The sequence below is a fragment of the Corylus avellana genome, chromosome ca8 (assembly GCF_901000735.1).
Source record: "Corylus avellana chromosome ca8, CavTom2PMs-1.0".
Classification (NCBI taxonomy): Eukaryota; Viridiplantae; Streptophyta; class Magnoliopsida; order Fagales; family Betulaceae; genus Corylus; species Corylus avellana.
Window position 1 is genome coordinate 20,379,316 of NC_081548.1, and position 25,291 is coordinate 20,404,606.

Genomic DNA, 25,291 nt, shown 5'->3' on the forward strand with positions numbered 1-25,291 from the left:
GATTTCTGTAAGTTAACCTATGGGTGCCTATATATATATAGGTAGGGGGGACGAATGTATATATATAGCACATCATTCTTAATTTCTCAAAAACATTTTTTTCTTTTAAATTATTTTTAAAAATTTTATAATCGGTCAAAAGGCGATGAGAGCCGTGTTCAACTCCTTATGAATAGTCATGTATAATTTACCTCAAGTTTTGGATGTTTTTTCAAGGTAGTTTTTTGGCTCAGGTGCAATCACTCTGATGATGGGTGTTAAAAACCCGGGAATTGGATTAGGTGTTGTGAAAAAACTATAGCATATCATATGTGGTCCAGATTTAATTCCAATTTTTTTATGAGAGAGAGAGAGAGAAGTTAAATTTGGACCATTAAAAACTACAATTGGTTTTTTTTACAACCAAATTAAAAAAGCCGTATGATATGCATGGCTACCAAATTTCGATATATATATATATTGTCGATAATTGATTGAACCTTGCACTAGACAGTAAAATTTTATAGGGTTATCTTATAAGAGTGTATTTCACTCAAAAAGTATTAAGGTTATTGAAACTATTGCTGCATATTTGTAGATTTGCTCCTTCTCTTTTGGGATTACAAATATTTATGAGAATAGTTAGAGAGCCAAACAAATGAATCAAAAAAAATTTTCAAACTGACGTGGTAAATGTTTTTTAATAAAAAAAAAAAATGCAATTCTTTCTTCCTTGTTTACTATTTACGGTCTGTTACATCAGTTTGAAAATTTTTTTGAGTTCATTTGTTTGGTTTTCGAGCACTTCTCAATATTTATACATCTTTGGTGCTCATTGTGATTGATTAAATATTAAAAATTCGGGATTGATACTTGATACTTTAAAATTTAAGGTAATCTCGTCTTTAGTTTAGTTGTTAGCAGTGAACAATGACGGGTTGCTTTGGTTTTTTTCGTAGATTGCGGGGGCCTTTCAACTTGGGCTTATTCGGTTCGAAATTACATCTACTTTTAGCCCATCTACATGTTCTCTCATGCGTGCGAAATTTGGTTAACTGACTAAGTACTTTTTAGGCCATGCTCTCTCACTCTTTTGGGCTTTTAATATCTAGAATAGGATCCTGCCCAGCCCCAACAATGCCTTCAATAATTAATTCTTAAGCTAAAAAGAAGAAATCACTTTTTTGGAACTAATTGCGTGGAAAATTCTAAATTATTATTTCTCATCTCATGGGTTGGTGTGACTGTGCTCATCAATCTTTGAATTTTTTTTTTTTTTTTTCTCCTATTAATATAAGTTGATCTAAGGGGCTGATAGGCATAGAGTGATATATGATATGAGACTAGAATGAGAGATAAGTATGTAGTATTACTCAGCTTAAGACAAAATATTATCTGATGACTCTCCATTGCAATTAGTCTCTCCTCTTTTGGTGCCAACGTCTTACAAAGCGGGTTATACTTCTTATAATTCAGTCTCTAAAAAAATGATATATTCTTTTAAGTATATGAAGTATATTTTTCTCACTAAGATTATTAAAAAAAAACATGTGAGAAACACATGTTATTATATATATATATATTTCGAGAATAATGGGTAGAAAGAAGAGGTGAAGGAGAAGATAAGATGTTTAGGGACAGAAAGATGTATGCATAATGTGGACGAATGTGTTAGATGCTCTGAACGTGTGGCTTGTTTTACAATAATAGATCAAATTTGGGGTAAGATTCGGATAACATTTTGTAACTTGTGTTCATGACATTTATGCTAATAAGAATATTTGAACCCAAAAACCCAAAAAGAAAACGATTATTATTTTATATATTTAAAAGGGAGGTCCAAATGGGAAGAAATTGTGACAGTGGAACTCACAATGACAGCTCTGAGACTATCTGGACCCACATGCTTGGATGCGAGTCTCCATAACCCAAAAAAAGGAGGTTGAAACTTTGACTGGGAAGGGATTGCCAACGCATTTACATTGCAAAACAAATCATGCCTCGCTTCCCCTGTGAGGAATGTGGCGTGATTCAACTACCCCTACCTAGTTTATCACCTACAAAATAAGTAAAAAATAATAATAAACTACCCCATGTTTATCTAAAAAGCTGACGGTAAAAGCATAACTACCATGGAGTGAAACTCCTAGGTTCAACTCCTTTACATTACAAAAAAAATAAAAATAAAAAATAAAAAATAAATAAAGGGGTAATTAGTGGTAGGTTGAATATGATTTGTTAACTTGTAATTTAAAAAGTTTTATATGTCGAGGTAATTAGTGACCTCCATATTTCATGAAATGTGGTCCTATATGTCAAAAAAAAAAAAAAATGAACGGAGAATTATTTGTAAGTTATACTTATTATATGAAGTTTTGAGTCATTTTTTAAATTATATGGAGCTTATTGCAAATTAGTGCAATTAAGGAGGATAATTTTTTACATGACGTGCTAACTCGACATAAACTAAACACAAAATTAACAGATTATAATTGATGAATTTAATCCGTTTAATTAAATTAATCGTATTCTTATACTTAAACTTCGATTTTGCAAAAACAAAACCTAACATAAACAAAAGTGTCACATCTAATCTAATGACATCCACTTTAATTAAATTTCAAGTGCAATTTAATTCAAACCTAACATTAGTGCAATTTAATGTCAAGTGAGAGAGTGGAATTGTTGAAATCCGATCATCACATTTACTTTGAACAAAGTTGACTGTGGTTGGCAAATGGCAACAAACGAAGTACCAAAGTGAATCAACTGTTTAAAGTCGGTCAAGCAATTGGAAGGTGAAGATTGAAGCTGTGGCTATGGCTATGGTCAACAGTCTCAACACTTCCCAACTGCCCACCACTGTTGAAAAGAGAAACCCAGTGGCCAATCTCAGATGCCTATATTTACAGTCAATCGAGACACCCTTTGCCTTCTTTTACCTCCTCTAAGCCACTTACCCGTGTCGGTGCCTCCCCTGTTTCTCTCTCTCTGTCCAAGGCACACAAAAAAAACAGACATCTTGATATTTACTGCCTCATCAGTCACCCTAAAGCCTCTCTTTCATAAAAGTAAAAAAAAAAAAAAAAATAGTGGATGATACCGACGCTATTAAAAGGTGTCATTAACACAAATTTTGACAGTCTTTGAGTGTCACAATAAAACTCCCCATTATTGTCTTTCTCTGTTCATCTCTCTCTCTCTGAACAAACACTTTTTTTTATAGTTTTAATCTCATACGCATTCGGTTGCTTTTACTCTTTGTTTTTACTCCTGTTTTTTCTCTTGGTGGTGGTGGTTGCGTTGAAGCTTGTGGGTTGGTGGGGTGATGGGTCTATTCGCTTTGTAGCTTTAGTTCCCCCTCCCCCTCCGCCTCTGCTTCACTCTCTTTCCTCTCTTTTCCCCTGCGTTTCAGGCGGATAAACCGGTGAGTCTTTGCATCATCCATATCCTTAAAGGCACAGATTTTTTAGCTGAAAATCTCACTTCTCTTGGGTGTTTGTGTACTTTACATTTTTTTTTTCCTTCTTCTCCGCCTTTTGTTACCGAGATAGCTGAGCAAAAGAACATGAATTTGAATCTGTGTTTTGCATGCTTGATGTTGCCTGTCTTTCCACCAAAATCTCAAAGTTCGGTACTTTGGAGTGAAGTAGTCGTTACCAGCCTCCGTTCACTGCGGGGTTCTGTTTCTTGGTTCTAAAAAAAAAAAATAATGGAAAATCTAGGATTTAAGTTGATTTTCCCTTATTTTCCCTGGTTTTCTCAGTAACCGGGCAGAGTTTTAGTTCTCCTCTCTCCCTGTGGAGAGGTGTTGACTTTGTCATTTCCATGCAATGACTTGAATTATCTTCATTTTCTGTCTTCCTGCTCCAGGTAGCTCTCTATTTATTACTTTTTATTTGCTATTTTCCCCAATTTGTTCTGATTTTCTGGCCGACTAACTCACCTGGGTGTTGATGGATCTGTAAACTTGCACTATTTCCCAAGAATTTTGATTTTGCTTTTATTGAAAAGAAGTTCTATTTTCCCTTTGAACCGTTTCTCTGGCTGCTATACTGCTATTAATCTTTTAGATTTGTCTTTCTCTCTATTTTTCGAACTGTTCTTCTTGTTGCTTTACTGGTATTAATGTTTTATATTTGTTCCTCTGGTTACTCTTATATGGATTTTACCGCTCTGGGTGTTAATCTGTACTTTTTTTTTCTTTTTTTTCTTTTTGCCCTTTTTGTGAGCGAAACTTGTATATTTACTTTCCTGGGCTTTCATCGATTCTCTTTTTCTTGTTTATTGTTTAGGAAAAAAAAAATTGTATCACAAGTTAAAAGGAATCTGATTGCTGGATATGATATGTAAATATTTTACTTCTGCTCATAACTTGTATGCGAGAATCTTGTTTGTTCGATATTCTCCACATGGTTTCATAGAAAATGTCAGAAATAGGGCCTATTTTTGCATCAGAGATTCCCACAAGGCAGACCCAAAATGCCTTTTTTCCATGCGTAATGAAAGGGACTAATTGTTTTGTTTTTTCTATTTGATCTCTTTCTGTTTTTTTGAAGGTGGAGAATAGATGGAAGAGGGAAGAGATTATCGGCCTTGGGACGAATTAATACCTGACACACTCGGGCTAATCTTCAGCAATCTTTCTCTCCAGGAGATACTGACAGTGATTCCCAGGGTTTGCAAATCATGGGGCAAAGTAGTGACCGGACCTTATTGCTGGCAAGAGATAGATATCGAGGAATGGAGCAACCGCCGGCCTGAGCACCTCGATCGGATGCTTCCGATGTTAATCACTAGAAGCCGTGGATCAGTTCGCAAGCTTTGTGTTTCTGGTCTCCACAGCAAAATGATTTTTACCTTTATTGCTGAAAAGTAAGCAAAACTGCACAGTTGATTTTAGAATCACTATACCTTGCAGTTAATTTTTTCCTGAAATCTTTTTTTATAGAGCCATAGTTTGATGTGAGGGTTTTAAGTTTTAACTTGTTCCTTGGTAGAATCAGGACTGCAATTATAATGGTGTTTAGGAATTTTTTTCTAATTGACATTATAATCGTTCTCTTGGTTTTGCAAGTGCTGGATCCCTTCAGACATTAAGGCTGCCTAGAAGTGAGATGAGTGATTCAATGGTGGAACAGATTGCTGGCAGGCTCTCTATGATCACATTCTTGGATGTGAGCTACTGTGGTAAAATTGGTGCTCGAGCATTGGAGGCCATTGGAAAGAATTGCAAATTCCTTGCAGGACTGTGCCGCAACTTGCACCCGTTAGACACGGCTGGGAAGCCCTTACAAGATGATGAGGCATACGCCATTGCCTCCACAATGCCGAAGCTTGAGCATCTTGAGATGGCTTACCATCTTATCAGCACCCCAAGTGTTGTTGAGATACTATCAAGCTGTCCTGAGCTCAAATTTTTGGATTTGAGAGGCTGTTGGGATGTTAAATTTGATGAGAGGATCCTCAAGGAGAGGTTCCCAAAATTAAAGGTTTTGGGGCCACTAGTAGTTGATCACTACGAGCGGAATGACTGGGATGATTGCTCGGATTCGTCGGACGCTTTCGAGTACTTGGCCTGGGAATTTATGGCTGGTGAAATGGGAGATTTTGATGAGGATGATGATGATAGTAGTTACTATGGCATGTGGGATGATGAGGGAAGGCTTGAGGAGCTTGAGCTGAGATTCTATGAAGGAATTGATGAAGATGCAGGACTGTATGATTGGCCTCCTTCTCCATAAGTTATGTTTTCTTTCTTGTGAAATTCTCTGCTTCCTTTTTTCTTTTTTCTATATATATATCTAGAAACTTGCTTTATGCTTCTATTTTGGAACTTGGAGCTTGTATATGTTTCAATGGGAATGAAGAAGTTTGCTTTGTTTTTCTACTCCCATGAGTAGAGAAGTTTTTCTTCACGTGCAAAATTTTATACGATATTTGCATCTTTTACATGTTATTGACTTGTTTCTACTGAAAAATATAACATATAGTTTGTTGCCGAAAGTTGGGCATATGGATTTTTGAAATAGGAAAGATGGCCCGGCATTTGATATTTTTAGTGGATGGGTCCGGTTGGGTCAGGTCATGAGTGCCACCCCACTTTTACGAGCATCTTATTTCCTACTTTCTACAATCCCCATTGATTTTCTAAGAGCAAGCTTGGCATTTCTTGGATAAATGGATAAGGCCCCTTTGATGCTTTAGGGGAAGAAAATTCTCTGTTTTCTTAAAGATAATTGGCTCTGGAGGAGCAGTAAAATGGAATCTTTATAGCTCTGTCTGTGGGCCTTAAGCCGTCTTCTCTCCTCGCATCATGTGGGGGCATAACAAGGTGTATAATAAGTCTTTATGACAATGAAATTTTCAGGGTTTCTGTATCAGCTGCCATGGCTAAAAGACTTGTGTGCTCTGATTTTTTCCATTGAACAATCTCTCCTTTATAAGGCATCGTGTAATAGGCAAATACAAGTGGACTGTGTGTTTTAGAATCGTATTGGCAACAAAGTTTTTCGAGTGACGAAATCTGCTTACTCTTCCAAGCAGTGTTCAGAAAAAAATAATGTTAGCCATAGGTTCGGATGCCTCTTATTTTCTCCCAAAGAGAAAGGGTTAAGGATAAATAAAGAGGATTATGAGAAGGGTTTTCTTATTTGAACCCCTGCCCACATAAAAGGCCTTGTAGGTGGGTCATTGGTAAGGCAAAAGAGTCTCTCTTACATACTTTTGTCCCAAAAAAGGGGACGGAAAGTAAAGGTGGGTCTTTGCTCAGACAAGAGAGCTCCTCTCACATACTTCTGTCGAAAGAGAATATGCAAAGATAATAATAGAGGATTGTGAGAGATTTTATTATTTGAGATTATGAGCCCTTACCCGTATAAAAGGCCTCACAGGTGGGTACTTATTGAGACAAAAGAGCCTCTCTCACATATTTCTATTAAAAAAAAAGGAGTCGAGGTAAATGTGGGTTTTTGCTCAGACAAGAGAGCACATCTCGCATACTTCTGTCGAAAGAGAATGGGCAAGGATAATTACAGAAGATTGTGAGAGATATTTTCTTATCTGAGATTATAAGCCCCTACCCATACAGAAGACGTTACAGGTGGGTACTTATATTCAGGCAAAAGAGCCTCTCTCGCATACTTCTATTCAAAAAAATGAGGACAAAAAGTAAATGTGGGTTTCTGCTCAGACAAGAGAGTACATCTCACATACTTCTATCGAAAGAGAAGTAGCACGGATAATAACAGAAGATTGTGAGAGAGATTTTCTTATTTGAGATTCTGAGCCCTTGCCCGTATAGAATACCTTATAGGTGGGTATTTGCTTAGGCAAAAGAATCACTCTCACATACTTCTATTAAAAAAAATGACAAAAAGCAAAAGTGAGTCTCTATTTAGACAAGAAAGCTCTTCTCACATATTTATGTCCGAAGAGAAGGGGTAGAGAGTATGAGAAGACACCCACCCCTATAACAATTGAAAAGCACTCTTTAGTAAATAAGGATTTTCAACTAGCAAATGACAATTGAAAGGCACTCTTTGGTGAATAAAGATTTCCATCTAGCAATTTGAATATAGTATATAAAATCAGAATGATAGTTTATATGAGACTCGTTTATTCAAGTGCAAAATTTATTTAAATAAATGAATTTCATATGAGTTCGCTCACGTAATATCGTTCAAATTACTAGCAATGTATACAACAAATTCTAGAAACCCCAATCCCCTTTCAGCAATATGCATACATCTAACTTAAGAGTGGTGCTAGCATCAAGTCCTTTGGTTGTATTTGGAGTGAAAGACAACTCTGATCACAGGATTCAAATAAGAAAACCTACAACCTGTTACACCCAAGAATCACCTGTGCCAAGTTGTACAGGGAATAAGTGGGTCCTACACACATGCTTCTCAGGTTATCTTTTTGAAAAAAATTGAGATGTACGAGTGAGCTGTCATTTTGGTTGCCATGTTAGCACGGCCCCTTTCAACAAGATGATAGATGTAAGTACATATATTGATACATGCTTCACGTCATCAAATACAATCAAAAGTGTGTGCACCCTTTTTCTTTTTAACTTTTCTTTTTTTCGTTTTTTTCTTTTTTTTTTTCCTTTTATATATATATATATATATATAACGAAATTTGGACGACAAGATCCTTAACATTAACTTTTGTAAGCATTAAGCTGAAGTTGGGACAAACTTGTGAAAGCTAATGACAAAGGAGATCTTGTGTAATAGCTTTCGGCACTTTCCTCATCCAGAAAATGGGGACTTATCAGGAAAAGGAAAAGATGCTCTGTGAAGTACAATTATGTTCATGAACCCATAGAGTTAATAATTGGATATTTGTACTTAAAAAATCAAAACCAAAAGTAAATTAATATAAGTGTCCAGAATTCGTACTAATCAAAGCCAGCCTGGTCTTGGTTGTGTCGATTATATGGCAGAAATTTGGGTAGTGCGCTCACCGCACTCGGCTCAAGTAAACAGTATTTATGTTGGGTGAACAGTATGTACGAATTTTTTTTAAAAAAAAAGTTGAAAACAATAAATATTTTTAAATTCATACGCAATGTTTATCTAGTGTAAATATTGTTCTCTCACGCCGAGTGTGTTGAATAGCACTACTTTAGAAATTTAATAATGTTAATGCCAAAAATTAATTAGGAACTACGCACGCTTAATTATCTATATGGGATCTCTGCAAGACAGCCAACTTTTAAAGTGGTGCACCGCAAAAGGGGGAGGACGCGGTGGCACCACCTCCGATGCTTAAATCAGTAAAGGTATGAATGTGAAAATGAAAGAGATAGATAGATATTAGAGTAAGGGTAGCAATTTGTATTTGAGTGTCTTGTTTGGATCGTATCAAGACATAGGTATAAGACTATATAAGTCGTTTATAACTTGACCTATTTAATTAAACCAGTTAATCCCCTCAACCCTAACCTTATAATTTTATATCAGGTTCATGTCAGATTCACGGGTTATGTAAAAAAATTGTTAACCATTATATCGCATGTTGAATTCGGGTCATGTTAATGCATAGTATAAGACTATATAGTTCAATCATAACTATACCAATTTAATTAAACGGGTTAGACTCCTCAATCTTAATCATTTAATTTCGTGTTGGGTTTATGTTAGATTCGCAGATCGTGCCAAAAATTGTCAACTCCTAAATTAAAGCATGAGAGCATACATGAATTTAGCCTCATACTAACCTTATATATGCTAAGTACCATTTAGGTCGTATCTTCATAAGAGAATTGTCGACAAACAGCCATTAATTTGGCCTTTGATCGTGCAAGAGATTATTTATGTTCCACCTTCCTTTAGTTAAATATAATATATATAAACAAATTTTTAAAATATACTTATATATAAAAAGTATGCAGATGCGATTATTTCTAAAACTGCTATATGCTATACGCATCCGTATATGCAGATAATAATTTTTGCTGTAAATAATAAATAGTTGTGAATAGTGAACGTAAAAGGAGTACTCCTAATATCTATATATGAGATTGTGAGATGTTTTTTTCATTGGTATTATTATTATTATAATATAGTTTTGTTTTCTTATAATTTGCCACCTCACTAAAATATATAAAAGGGAAAAATGCAGTTTACCCCTTGTAATTTTAGTGGTTTTTCAATTTTAACTCCAAAGTTCAAAAATTGACAATCTACCCCCCTGAAATTTTAAAAATTGACAATTTAAACCTTCCGTTACTAATTTCCGTTAAATTGGATGAAATTTTTTTTTAAAAAAACCTGAGGATAATGATGTAATTTCATAGATTTCCGTCAATTTAGAAGGAAAAATTAAACGCAGGGTTTAAATTGCCAATTTTTTAAACTTTAAGGGATAGATTGCCAATTTTTAAACTTCGGGGTTAAAATTAAAAAATTTCTGCAACTTCAAAAAATAAACTGTATTTTTCTCTATATAAAAAACACAAATTTAAATTTAACAATGTGATAATAATTAACACGTCAAGACATGATGATGTGACAAAAAATGAATTAGTGTAGACACATCAATAAATTTTATTTTGTTTTGTAGTGACTCCTTTTGAGTAGGCTTCGTAGTTGTACAATAGTAGAGGCTTTGTGGTCACATGATTGCATGTGATTCATTTATTTGGATCTTGTGACTCACGACTTCAATGGACCATTTTAGATGTGAGTTTGACCCGTGTCTTCATGCCTTGGACGGCTCACCCAATTTGTCCCTTCAAATAAGTGCTACACCTAATCCATCCACAAAATTGAAAATAAATAAATTGTATATGATGAGCAAGAATTTGGAAACTAAACAAAATTCCTTTTAATCCCTTAATGGAGAACCAAACTAAAATTCTAACATTATATAAAAGAAAAAAAAAATCAAACAAGATTATTTATATATAAATATTACCTTAATTACTTGTTTCCTTTTGTAATTACTTTGTACTCTATCCTCAAGGAGTAACTCAATCGGCAGTGGACTACGCTTCATGAAACGAAAGTCACTAGTTCGAATTTTCATCCCCCTTCCTTTGTGTGGACATGTCAAAAAAAAAAAAAAAAAACTTTATACTCTACCAATAGAGCTAGATGGGCGCCAACAACTAATGTACGATTTTGGGAGAAAAGTAATAACAAAACATAAAAGAGAACGTCAATTTCTGACCAGTTTTGTTTAAGTATTTGAATTGAAGAATCAAGATTTGAGAGAATGAAGAGTGATAAATATGAGTTTTTTTTATTTATCTCTTTTTTACATTAAAGTTGTGACAGATGAAAATCGCATATTTATTTATAGATAGGCCAAGGCCAAGATCCTTATCCAATTTATCTAACAATGTTTCTTTTTTATCAAGAGAGACAACTTTTAGTAAAATTAAACAATTGTTTACCTTTAATAGTTATTAGTATATTAATTACCTAAAAGTTTTGAAAAAAAAAAAAAAAACCAGTGTAGTATATGTATATTTCCTTATCAGTTGGAGGTTTTATATATAATTTGTATAAATATAATTTTGTTTTTCCGTAGTGGGGGACAATCGAAGCCATGGTGGTAGGCTGCGCACTCACGGTGAATTACTAAGACAATTATTACCGTTTGGACCAGCATAGCCTCATATCTTTTTCGTAGTATTTTCAAACTTAACATGTTGATCCATTAATTAACACTAAAATTCAGTGTTAGGAAAACTCTACTAACTGGATCAAGGGAAATTCCTTCGACACAGTTTGAAGGAAAACTCTATATAGATCAATTACTAACATCACTATATATTCCAAAATAGTAATTTTAAGTTCTAGACTCTCATTTTGAATAAAGTTTAAAAATTTTGAGTTGAGTTAAGTGTTAGCTGTATCAAATCAACTTAAAAATAAGAAAAAAGAAGCTGAGAAAAATTGGAAAGATTCCCTTTCCAAACAAGCCCATCATCATTGATTTTTATTTTTATTTTTATTTTTATTATTTTTTTAATATAGGTTGATTTAAATATGAATGAATACTATCACATTAGCCCAATAAAATAAAAGTAATATGAAAATTAAGCATATAGCAATACTTATTCAAAAATTAATTAACTATTCTTTTGTTTCTTATTTTATATATATATATATATAAAGTAGAATACATACAATTATAAATAAAAAGAGCAAAGAGAAAAATTAAGAGATTCGAAATCTTCTCATAAATAAATGCTAATTCATGACCAACCAATATTGAAAACCTGTCTATTCTTTTTTTTTTTTTTAAGAAACCTGTCTATTCTTGAATTATATGTTGATTTTGCAGCACCAATTACTAGATCCTGTCGGTTCTTCATTTTCCAACATGCAAGTAACAAGCTAAAATGGGCTCTCTTATCTTATAAAGCAACTGTCTTATCAAAAGAATATTATATAGTGAGTTGGGGTAAAAGATAAAATTCCTATAAATTTTTTCAGTGTTAATTGCTCTTTTATATATATATATATATATATATATATATATAAATTTCCACTTTTTATTTTTTATGGATAAAGACCAGTTTAATATCTCTGTTATATTTCGTCAACCCAAACTAATAGACTGTTATGTGTCATAATATAAACATGCCACGTGTTTTAAAAATAATAATTAAAAAAAAAACTAAACCCTAAAAAAAAAAAAAAAATTTAGATGGCCGACCACCCCCATTTTGGGACAAAATTTTCATCAAATCTGGGTTTTAGGAATTTCCTCAAACTCAATCTATAAAAATGACATGTGTTCTTTTAACATATGAGATGTACATCTTTTTTTAATGGTATGGACAAAGTTGGAATAAATTTTACTAAAAACTCATGTGCATCTCAGATGTTAATAAAAAAAATTGACATACGTCATTTTTATAGATTGGGTAGGACGAAATTCTTCTAACTCAGTTTGAAGAAAAACTTTGTTCTTTTGGCCATTGGAGGTGGCTGAGCCATCCCAACGGCTAGAATGGGTGGCCAAACCACCTTAATGGCCTTTGAAAATACTACCCAAACTTTTTTTTTATTTTTTTTCTTTTTTTTTCATACCCATTTTCCTCAACCTGCCAGGCAAAAGAGAGAAGGCGCAACATAAAATGGCTTGCAAAGCCAACTGGGAAGCGACTTTTGACCCAAAAAAAAAAAGGGCGAGTGGATGTTGGAGTTGTGGTTAGGGACTCAAAGGGACTAGTGATAGCGGCTAGGAGTCTTACCTAGTTTGGTAATGTGGAACCAGTTGCTGGAGAGGTTATGGCAGCTTGTTGCACAGCCAGGCTGTGCCATGACATAGGAGGGCAGACCATCCGCTTAGAGGGAGATGCACTCCCACTAGTGAATGTGATGAATTCGGCTGAGCAAAATTAGAGTCATTTTGGCACCTTGTAGGCTTGTAGCCAACATGCGGATGATCCTACAATCTTTTCCCCGGTGGCGGTGCTGCCATGTGAATCGAGCTGTAAATAATGCAGCTCACAAATTGGCAAAGGTGGCCATCCATCAAGTCACTAATCATACGGAGGGAAGAAATTATTGACTATATCCGTGATGTAATTTTGACGGAGCAAATTACTCTATCTCTTGATTGATTAAGGGCCTGTTTGTGAGTGCGATTTCAATAAGTGCGATTTTAAAAATTGCGTTTTTGAAATCACAACTTTTTAAAATCATATAGGTATTTGGTAAAACATGTTGAGAACTTTTTTTTTATCAATTGAGTGTTTTGATGACATTAGCATATAATTGCAGTTTCATGGACGAATGGGTAAATATTGCGCCAAATATTATTTTAAGCGAAATCATGATTTTGGTTTAAATTCGCACATTTTCAAATAAACACCCCCTTGTCAGCTAATAGAAATGGCGAATTTTTCCCCGATTTTAAAATTTGCGTTTTTAAAATTGAAATTTCAAATACTCCAAAATTACGATTTGATTTAAAAACCCAGATTATTTTTTTAAAAATGCACTCTCAAACAAACCGTAATACAACTTACACCTTTATCTTTAAAAAAAAAAAAAAAAAAATCATTATTGGATTATTTCAATAATAACTTTAAAAATTATGTATTTAAATTTAATGGTAATTTTGAAAATTATGGAAGCGAAAATGGATAATGCATTACTCATAAAATAATGAAATGATTTATGAAAGATCTCACTTTTAGTGAAGAATTAGTACTTCCTAATAAATAATGCTATTATTTACCAAGTTATTATAGACGGATCCCTTATCAAACAATTATCTAATGGAGTTTATCCTATTTCTAAAATCTTTCTTCAATTTGAACCACAAAACTCAGAAATCATCCAAAATGAGCGAGCGATCTTGCGGACCCCACCCGGCGGCTCCGATTGGCTATTATCATCAACTGCCACGTGGAAGAAATCCCATGAAGATGAAGGCTAGAAGAAAAGATTCCCCTGAAGCACTGTTCTAGTGTCCTCTCTAGAATTTTGTCCCTATTGCCTGTCTTAGGATTTTAGGAATATATACGCATGTGAGATGTTTCGCGACAGATCAGACATCGATGGTCCTCCATTTTAATTTGCCCAGGCCCCATGGGGAAATAACCGGACCTACCCACTCATACATTAATACATACATCTATTAATCATACATCATCCCCTTTTGCCTTAGGCTCTTAGCCAAGTTTAGGAACAAACAAGGACATGCACATGCATGCCTACAACCAAAAAAAAAGACATGCACATGCATATAAAAAGAACTATTTATACTCCCAGCCCTACCCATCAACTGATTAAAGTGGTTGTTTTTAGTAGAGTTGTCAATTTTTGATAGGTCCTTTATTTTCATTTTTGGTTTTAGTCTCTTTTTTTTTAAAAAAAAAGATTTTTTATTTTATTTTATTTAAGTAATTTGGTCAGTGAAAAAGATTTGTCATAATTAAAAGTTTAAGATGATATTATTAATTGGATAGTAATTTAAAGAAATTACGTTAACTTATTTCAAATATTTTAAAAGAAATTAATCCACTCGTCAAAGAACAACACGAAATGGTATATGTAGTGCCCGACAAGATTGAGGAGGGGTCCAATACGATGATTTGAGATGAATAAAGGACATGCTCTAATCATCAATAATCTTTGATAATATGGCAACTAAACTACCTCTTCCAATTAGATTTATGGTGTTAAGAATGTTTTCCTACACCTAAGCATTTTTGGCATGTTTTGAGAGACTAATTAGTGTCGTGTTTGTTTGTATCTTTATTTTTTCTAAAAATAAATACATTAACAAACGACCCAAAATATAAAATGTCCTTCCAAACACAAAATACATTGACAAGCATACACGTTTTAAAAATAAAAAATAAAAAAATTGCTTTTCTGAAAATGAAATCCCACCTAACCTGGTTCATTGGTCATGGAAACCAGAGGCAAATCAGGGCCAAGGGTGAATGATAAACCTGCACGTGGCATGAATGATATAGAAGGCCTACGGGCTACCGCCTTTCACTAATAATGAATTTCAAGGGCCCGTTTGGGGAATCGTCCTATGCCATGATTGCTTATATTTCCTGTCAAAAACTACCAACCGAAAATGACACAGCAGTAAGGGACCCGGACACCCCCCCCACTTTCAAATTGTATACCCAATAATTTACGCCTGTTATATGATTTTCGAACAACTTTATGATGAAATAAAGTTGCCTATGATTATCCTCAGGAAAGAAAAACAAGACACATATGATTGTCATAATTTAACATAATATGCCTTGTGTTATTCGTTTTAACAGTTCTGAATCTGGATTAGGGCATTTTATCTGGAAAGTTGCTTGGAATATTCTGCTTCTGAAGATTTTCCCCATTTCTCACTGGATAAACGTACGTAGATGCTTTTGGACCTACTGAAATTCTTGGCTATCTCCAGAGAAGAACATCCGAAGCTTTGAAAATTTCACAGAGCCACGCACTAGAAAGAATTGGTGGCTCTATGCTGGTTTGGACCAGATGGGCCCAAAAAGGCCGGCCTTTAGTTGCCAATGTCCAACCTATAAAGGATTAAAGAAAATTCAATTGACAAAAAAATTAAAATTGTGTGGATGTATGTTAAAAAATAAATCCCAACTGCAACGGATGATTGTGATAATATGGGGACGTTTCGAATCACTAGAGAGAATCCCCTTTTCCTGATTTAAGAGTAATTTTAGAATTTTTTTTTTTTTTTTTTTTTTTTTGTATCACTTTAAAATTGAGGTGGCTTTTAAAATTATAATTTGATTAAAATTTAATAGTGATCAATCACAAGTTTAATGGTGATTTTAAAAGCCACATCATTTTTGAAGAGACAAAAAAAATAAAATAAAAAAAAATAAGAGAGACTTCTAACATTACTCATGATTTGAGGATGTCTTTTATTTTTTTTTAATTTTTTTTTTATTCAATGTGGGATAGGGGGCTGATTTAAGGATATCAGATATCTACTTCTTTCTAATAAAGGAAACCTAATTAGTCCTTAAGAGGTAGCTCAATTGGCTGGGACCATGCCTAATAAAACGGAGGTTATTAGTTTGAATCATCTTCTCCCTCTTTTATGGACATGTGTAAAAAAAAAAAAAAAAAAATCCTAATTCGTCATTGTGAGGCCAGGCTCGGTCTTCAATTTCCGGAGGTGAAGCACACCCAAAAGTTAAATAGGGCCCCAGTCCGGCCCAGGTAATGGCCAAGCGACAAGTTTTAGGCCCAGGCAGGTCACAATACTGGGGCCGGTATTGCCAATTTTCCAACTCAATTGTTGCATTGTGACTTATAAATTTTTATTTTTTTAAAAAAACTCTTGCATTGTTATTGTCCATTAAATAATAAATACAAATAAAGGGTAGGTAATTCACATGACAACAACTAGAAATCAGCGCCAACAAATCTAAAACTATTGAGAATTAGTCAAATAAATGATTTGACCAATTTGATAAACTAAAACAGCCACAACGGCCGGTTTGCAATGGTAATGTTATAGAAACCGAACTACCTACACAATAACGACAGTAGCAAGCGAAAGGATACTCCACAACGAGGAAAATAGCACTGAAAAAGTAGTACTGAAAAAGGTTGGATTAGAACTGCCAAAGAGAAACTTAGCCATGATGTCTGGTGAGAGTGGTATTTGGCAAGAAACGCTTGTCGAACACAGAACACCAAAACGGAAAGTACAACCAAATATGGAGTTCTCCAAAAATATATATAGGGTGTGTTTGGCAATGGCCAAACCAAAGCCATTTACCATTCAACATATAATTAATTAAACTCACAACATTTTTATTTTTTATATCATATCAATAACTTTTTACTATTATTCAAATAAAAAAACCATTATAAAACAAAAAAATCTAACTTTTTTATACCAAATATTATTACATTTTCTCACATCTATCACTTTCGACTACAGTAACATGCCATTACTACGGTAACGTGCGAATGCCAAACATAGCCCTAACGTATGAATAAAAAAGAAAAACAATAAACGTGGCTGCACGTGTATAACACGCACTAAAGCGGTTGGTGTGGAGCTGTGGACGCTTGTGGTTTTGGAGGAGAGTTTGTATGTGTCGGACACTTGTTCATTGCATGTTTGTACACGAGTTATTGGTGCTTAGGTGTGGTGACCACTGACCACAAGTTAAAGAAAAGAGAAAAAGAAAAATACAATTATGCCCCGATAATTTTGACCTCTTTCCAAACTTTGTTTTCAAATTTATGAAAACGGAATAAGCTAAAAATAATTGCATAAGAAAGGAGCAATAAATATTGCCTAATAAATAGTGTAAGTGAGCAATACAACGTCAAGACAAAAGGAAACTGTCCTTAGAAGTCATTCCAACTTCCCTTTGAATTTTTAGTAACTTAGACCAATGAAATACTTACAGCTTGACCCGTTTAATATTGGTTTTTGTTTTTTTAAAAAAAACCTTTATCTTATTCTTATCTCACAGCGACAATGTGTCAATTAGCATTTAAATTTATTTTTTAATAATGGCGGATAGAACTGTAAAATGAGATTAAAGTAATGTTATATATTACGTTTTCATTCTCTTGATTGATGTGACAATACTCATTGTCTACTAATTTATTTTTTCAAAAAAGCTAGTCATTAAATTGTTTACCAAGAAATATGTACCAAGATGTGTGGAGTTTATTAATTGAAATGATCAAAACTTTAATAAAGAGAAATGTTATGGGTATTGAGTTGATGAATTAATATCATATTAGCTTAATAATATGAATAATGTTATTTAGTAGATTCTTATTATTATAATATTATGATAATGTTGGGGTAAAAATAATGGTATAATATATAATATTTTTTTACGAATAATCATTGATGTCACCCGAAGAAAAAGATCGAATATGCCGAATCTGATGCCAGTGTCATTTTGTGAAGGACACGTGGCGTAAAGGATGAGATGTTTCGATAGGTGGGGGTAGGAGAGAGGGAAGGTGGTGCATGAATGAAAGTGGGTAGGTGGGAGAGTGGCCGACTTGGACCCTCCCGATTTTTCTCAAGTCTCATAAGGAGTGCTGCTTTTGTCAACTACAAGAAATTGATCTTTTCTGGACATTGTCTACTTTTTTGTCCTAAAAGGCTTAAACCACCTCGGACACTCGCCATGTAATGGACCTTTTTCGCTCGGATTCATGGTACCCAACACCAAATACCCAATTAAAGTATATATATATAATTTTTTTTTGAGTAAGAAATAATAACTAGTTAAAATCTTACAAGTTGGTAGAGTTTACTGTAGCAAATGTTATGAAATTTTATTCATTCTCACTCTCTCTCTCTCACCGCATTTCTACCTCCTTCGCTTCTTCAAGGTCCATCTTGCCGCACCCACCACTCTTCACTCACCTACTACAAACTTCCACGCCTTTAGATTTTCAACCAATGGCGTTGTAGAGTTTGGGAGCCAGGAGGGTGGATGAGGCTGCGGTTGCATTTGAAACTATGAGGGGAAAATGATCGATGGTGTATGATGAAATAATATTTTGATTCATGGGTTTGTGAAATGCGGGCAGCATGAGAATGCATTGCAGGTGTATGATGAAATAATCAAGGGTAGGGTTAAGTCGGAGAATTGCAATAATAGAATAAAAAATAATATTTAAATCAAGTAAATAGAGAATAGAGGGTGTGTTGAAGTTAAGTTCGTATAAAAATGGGCAGTCGAAGTAGATAATTAAACTTTTTTTTGGTTATATGTATTTTAACTAAACTTGTTGAAGATGCTCTAGATCTTTAGGAAGTCATGGTGATAATTTTTTATTTTTATTTTTATTTTTTTTAAGTTATATATAAGGTTCTATTGAGCTAAATATTGAATGTTCAAGTTCTCAAACTTATTATCAAGCTAGATATTTTGTTCAAACTTCTCTCATTTATTTTTCCAACAAATTCGAGATTATTCACGATTTATTCAATTAACTTGTTCATTTATTATATAGAGTAAATATCATAACTTTTTTTTTTTTTAATTCATGCTAATCATTAATTATTTAATTAATATTAAAATTTATAATTTAAATTAATTAAATAACTTAAGTCTTAACTAATTTAATCTCAAACTTATATGCATGTTTTATAATATGTATATGCAAATGCACAAAAACTACAGCAAAAGCATTTGAACAGGGATTCAGATCTCTTGAAATTTTTAAGGAAATTCTAATTTTTGAAATTTTAGATCTAAGCCATTCATTTTTATCAAAAAATTATTATCTTGCCACGTATCCCACTACTAATAAAATAATAATGATTATTAATATCATTAAAAATTTATTATTATTTTATTAATAGTGAGACATGACAGAATAATGATTATTGAATAAAATAAATAAATTTAAAATTTCAGAAACTAATTCCTTAAGAATTTTAGGATCCGGATCCTCTGAACCGGCTGGACCAAATCAATATTATACAGAGTAATTAAGAAGATTTTTCTATTTTTCTTTTTCAATCCTCTTGCTAATAACATTTATTACTATTAATTTATCGCACGTCAAGGGGTGAAAAGAACCTAACACACGAACATGGTCTAACTCCCGAGAATACCCTTCACGTCTCTCCAAATTTTAGAAAACACCCCCACCCTCAACTACCCCCGCCACGTCTCTGTTCCACCAGACAAACAGCCCAAGTGCCCAACCCACAAAGCTAATCCTCTATAAAATCCCCTACATTTCTCTTACCCTCTCCAGATACCCCTGAACATCTGCGTATCTCACATTCCACAAATAAAGAGACAGGGAGAGACAAAATAATGGCGCTCACAAGCAGCTCTGTGATTCCCACCAAATCCTTCGTTCAAACCCAGTCTTCTCTCCTACCCTCCACCAAACCCCAACAACCCTCCATCCCTTCCAGGCGCAGATCACTCCCTTCGATCTCCGCCGTCCACGCTGCCGAGCCCGCCAAGAACCCGGTCGTCTCCGACAAGCCAGCGAAGCAGCAAGCGACGCCAACGCCAACGCCAACGAAGACGACGGCGAAGACGACCCACAATGCGGTTCCGGTGACGTGGAGCGTGGAGAGCTGGAGGACCAAGAAGGCGCTCCAGCTGCCGGAGTACCCGAATCAGGAGGAGCTCGAGTCGGTGCTCAAGACCCTCGATACGTTCCCTCCGATTGTGTTCGCCGGCGAGGCGAGGAACCTTGAGGAGCGGCTGGCCGAGGCTGCCATGGGCAACGCGTTCCTTCTGCAAGGTGGAGATTGCGCCGAGAGCTTCAAGGAATTCAATGCCAACAACATCCGTGATACCTTCAGAATCATCCTCCAAATGGGTGCCGTCTTAATGTTCGGAGGTCAAATGCCCGTTATCAAGGTCTAAGCTTTTGTGTTTGGTTCTTTCTAAATTGTTAGAATTTTTGGGGCATTGGATAGGATTATTGAATTTGTGTGATTTGGTTTGTTTTATAGATGGGGAGAATGGCTGGCCAGTTTGCGAAGCCAAGATCGGATCCGTTCGAGGAGAAGAACGGTGTGAAGCTGCCGAGTTACAGAGGGGACAATGTGAATGGAGATGCTTTCGACGCAAAGTCGAGGATTCCGGACCCCCAGAGGATGATTAGGGCCTACTGTCAATCTGCAGCCACTCTCAACCTTCTGAGGTCCTTCGCTACCGGAGGGTATGCTGCTATGCAGAGGGTCACCCAGTGGAATCTGGATTTCGCGGAGCACAGCGAGCAGGGAGATAGGTATGTGTCATCTCAGACGAGAGATTCATAATTGGGAATTGTATTACTTTTCTTGGAACTATGTGGCGCATAGAACTGAAAGGTTTTTACAGCATAGATTTACTTTTGTCATTTTCACATATGTTTTTTTTATCACTTTTCCTGTCTATTTGGTTTGATGACATGGTCTATAACTATATGGCAGATGAATTCATATCATATATAGTATATCCATCCATATCGCTTGCTACTTTCTTTGGTTGTTTCTTTTAGGTTGTCCAGAACTGCCTTCCTTTACGTTTTTACTTGCTCTTCTATGATTGTTCCTTGAAGAATCTGCCTATTTACTCATTCATCCAAAAATAAAAAATCTGCCTATTTAGAATGATGGACTGCTTTCACGTGTTTTTTTTTTTTTTTTTTTGTTTCACGTCTTTCACGTGTTTTTTGATATCCTGTCTTTTCATTTGGCTGGCGTGTGGGAGAATTGTGCAGCTTAAATGGTATCAACGTGTCCTATGGTATCCTGTCTTTTCATATGGCTGGCGTGTGGAAGAATTATGCAGCTTAAATTATGCAGCTTAAATCCATGATACCATCTCACCAATAACATATGTGGATAGATTGTTCGGAATGTCAATTTTTAATAGGAATATTCTTTTTTGAGTATTCGAAGGCTTTTTATTTTTGTTGATAAGGACATAAATTTCCTTTAACCCACTCTAATAAATCTCAAATGTCCTCTTAACATATGAGATGCACGTGTTTTCTTTAACATTCTTAACAGTAATTTATTACCCTTCTACTAACTTAGGAACCCAAACATTGATTTTTAAGGAACTCAAACATGTTAGAAGACATTTGGCATTTATTAGAGTGGGTTAAAGGAAATTTCCTCTAAACTGGTTTAGAGGAATTTTTTGTCCTTTTAATTATGGCTAATTCTCTCATAACATGATCGACTAATTCTTAAAGTGTGATGAGTTTAATTGGGTTCTAGGATTCTAAATTCAAACGCGTTAAGCTTGGTTTCCCTTCTTTTGACGGATAATTGTATGTCATCATTATGTTAATTATCGTCTCGACATGGCAGGTACCGTGAACTAGCTAATCGGGTTGATGAGGCCCTTGGATTCATGACTGCAGCTGGACTCACTGTTGACCATCCCATTATGACGACAACTGATTTCTGGACATCCCATGAATGCTTGCTCTTGCCATATGAGCAGTCACTTACTAGGTTGGATTCAACTTCAGGCCTTTACTATGACTGCTCTGCCCATTTTCTATGGGCAGGGGAGCGTACCAGGCAGCTGGATGGTGCTCATGTTGAGTTTCTAAGAGGGATTGCTAATCCCCTGGGCATTAAGGTTACTATGCTTTCTATTCTTCTAATTCAATCATAAACATTGATTATCTGATAATTTGATACGAACAACATTAACTTGAACAAGTGAAGTATTTTGAAAACCACTGGATGAATGAAACACCCAAGGGAAGCTGATTTAGATGTTGGCCCAAGCTGGTTTTATTGGCACCACTAATCCTGTTTTTAATTTTTTACATGGTTCTATTCCAAGATGAAACCAGTAATAGACTGGAAATTGTGTGGAGCATTGCTCTAGTCCCAACTCTAAGTCAAATAGTATTTGTTTTCGATACTTGTATGTGAATATATGCAAGTTTTTTCTGTTATTCTGATGATGAGTTTATGAGATGAATAACAAAGAGTGGTTCTTGTGCTTCAGGTCAGTGATAAGATGGATCCAAGTGAGCTTGTCAAGCTCATCGAGATTTTGAATCCTCAGAACAAAGCTGGGAGGATAACAATAATCACAAGAATGGGAGCTGAAAACATGAGAGTAAAACTTCCTCATCTAATTAGGGCAGTCCGCAGATCAGGGCAGATTGTCACATGGGTCAGTGATCCTATGCATGGAAACACAATAAAGGCTCCATGCGGTCTCAAAACTCGCCCCTTCGACTCCATCAGGGTATTTACTCATCAATTTCTTCTCTTATGTTACTCGTCGTTTATTTTTTTCACTGATAGGGGGTGGAAGTAATTATTAAGAGTTGCATGCATGCTGCAAAATGGTATCATACACTGCATAGAAATGAAAACATCTATTTATTTTCCATAACGTTCAGAGAAACAAACATCCTTTAGAATGAAGTTCTTATAAAAAGTGGAAAAAAGAACAATTAAGTATCACAACTAGAATGGATTAAGAATTCATTTACCAAATATTAAAATTCATTAATAAACTAGGTATTTGCTTTGGTAGTAACCCCAAAACTCTCTCCCAAATTGCTTTCGGGATCCTTAATACCTATAGATGGATCAATCACCAATCAGTGCTTGCACTTAATATAACAACCTAATCTATGGTGCATCCTGACTGCTTTTGAAAAGTTAGGTGATTTAGCTAGTGGATCATTCATTAGGTGGGGCAACTAGTCAATTGTCCCGAACAGCGATTAGTCAGTAGCTTGAAGGAAAGATCATTTCATTTTCTAGCAATTGACTTGTATGAAATAATATAATCAGGCGTAGTAGGTGTGGAAAGAGACAAATTGTATGATGTGTTCGGGTGAAACAGTCAAGTTGGGTGTCTTAATAATTTTTCATAAGATATGCTGCCTTTGGTAGGTAGGTGGCCACATTTCCCCATCTTTTTATTTTTTATTTTTTATTTCCTGAGCGGTCATATTTCCCCATCTGTAAGTTAGGCTCGGACCTTGAAATTCATTTTGCAGTATAAAATTCTCAATTTTGCGGTATAGAAACTCATTTGATCTAAAACAGTTGAGTTCACTTTCCCTTCCTATGTTCTACTCTCCATGATACTCTACCCAATTGTGATTGGACCCAAGTGATCCATATGACGTGTTTGGTTTGGTGCAAGGATTGTAAAACCTTTTCTTTTTTTTTGTTGGAACTTTGGTGACGATTGAAACTGTGAATAGTTCGTGGTTCAATACTAAAATTATTCTCGACAATATAATTGGTAATTTGTTTGGACAGACGGGCTTTTATTTATGATAATGTATTTAGGGAAGTAAAATGCAATTAATCCTTTACTTCTATTATTTGGACAGAATGAGGTGAGAGCCTTCTTTGACGTGCATGAGCAAGAAGGAAGCCACCCAGGAGGAGTTCATCTTGAGATGACAGGGCAGAACGTGACAGAGTGCATTGGTGGGTCACGAACCGTGACATTTGATGACCTAAGCTCACGTTACCACACCCACTGTGACCCCAGGCTGAATGCTTCACAAGCTCTTGAGCTTGCCTTCATCATTGCCGAGCGTCTTAGAAAGAGGAGGATGAGATCTCAGCAACCTCTTCCCTCCTTAGGGTTCTAGAGCAGGGCTTCAAAATGCCCACCAATATGTTTGTTCTTCGCCCCTAAGTTATAAGTGGTTGTATTAGCATGATCACTTTCGAGTTTTCATTTTTTTTTTTTTCTAGTTATTTATGTTTTGTATTGTATGTGTATACTTATAAGGAAGTTGATGATGTGAGACTATGAAAGGAAAGTGGAATAAATGGAAAAGATGCTGCATTTTATTCGTCAGAAAATGTTTGGGGTATTACTATACATATATATTAACAAGAACTAATATAAATGGTTGGTTAGAATTATCATGTCTGCATTGTGAAATAATTGTGAGATAAAAAACGTACTTTCTAACATTACTACTAAACCTGTCAACAACATTCTTATTCTTTCACCTTTCCGATCGCCGCGACCCCCTCGGCAGCTCGTGTAACCCATGTGCTGCGCATAGTTTGCATGTGTTACTCGCTTATTTTGGTTCACGTGAGTCATACGATAGCTGGAATCCGCTTTTGTAATGGAGACATTCAAATCCAGTTGCAAGTCCAAATGTGGTGTCCTCTGCGCCTTCATTGTCAAGTACTTCCCTTGTCAGACATCACAATGGAGTTTCGCTTTAGTGGCTCTGGTGCAGGGAGAAGGATCCTCTTCATTTCATTATCATTTTCATTTTAAATGAAATGGAGGGGATCCATTTAGTTAAAACAAGAGGGTATTTTTGTTCAAAACTTGTCCAAAATATTTGGTTTTGACAAAAACATTATCTTGTTTTAACTAAATGGATCCCCTCCATTTCAATGGATCCAGGTCCTGGTGCTGCATCTTCAAGTGCACCCTTTTTTGTTGTCGTTGTCAAGTTGGCTTAGTGTTGCAATAAATATTGTCTAAGACAGATTTCTTACTACCTGGGCCGAACCATTCTTTTCGCATATTTCTTGTTTTTGTTTTCGGCTATGGGTTGTTGTATTGCAAAACCCATTTACTTGAGAAAACTGGGCAACTTAATAGAATGGGGTTGCAGAGCCCAGTTTTCTCAAATAAGTGGGTTTTGCAATCTCAGCTATTTGGAACCAGTGATTCTTACAACTCTTTCCTTTAGGCTCTCTAAATTTTTATGATATTGGGGTAGCCTAAATGAACTCACTTGATATTGAACCATCCGGAATAGGTGGTGGAATATATAAAGAAAAGTGTTGGGAAATAAATTTCGTAGAGCATAGATTATATAGATATAAAAAAAAGAAAAATCTTATGAAGTGGTTTCGTATTGCT

General features: G+C 35.1%; 2 protein-coding genes across 2 annotated transcripts; both read left to right on the forward strand.

Moving 5' to 3' along the window:
• The first annotated feature begins 3,158 nt into the window (after positions 1 to 3,158).
• On the forward strand, positions 3,159 to 5,869 carry LOC132189946 (F-box protein FBW2). The gene is made up of 3 exons (XM_059604802.1): positions 3,159 to 3,406; positions 4,539 to 4,854; positions 5,057 to 5,869. Exons 2-3 carry the CDS (start codon positions 4,550 to 4,552, stop codon positions 5,721 to 5,723), a joined length of 972 nt encoding a protein of 323 aa, XP_059460785.1. The 5' UTR covers positions 3,159 to 3,406; positions 4,539 to 4,549; the 3' UTR covers positions 5,724 to 5,869.
• Positions 5,870 to 19,652: 13,783 nt separating this feature from the next.
• On the forward strand, positions 19,653 to 24,251 carry LOC132189286 (phospho-2-dehydro-3-deoxyheptonate aldolase 1, chloroplastic-like). The gene is made up of 5 exons (XM_059603953.1): positions 19,653 to 20,323; positions 20,419 to 20,696; positions 21,769 to 22,045; positions 22,424 to 22,669; positions 23,778 to 24,251. The coding sequence occupies exons 1-5, from the start codon at positions 19,763 to 19,765 to the stop codon at positions 24,042 to 24,044; spliced, it is 1,629 nt and encodes a 542-aa protein (XP_059459936.1). The 5' UTR covers positions 19,653 to 19,762; the 3' UTR covers positions 24,045 to 24,251.
• The last annotated feature ends 1,040 nt before the right edge of the window (positions 24,252 to 25,291 follow it).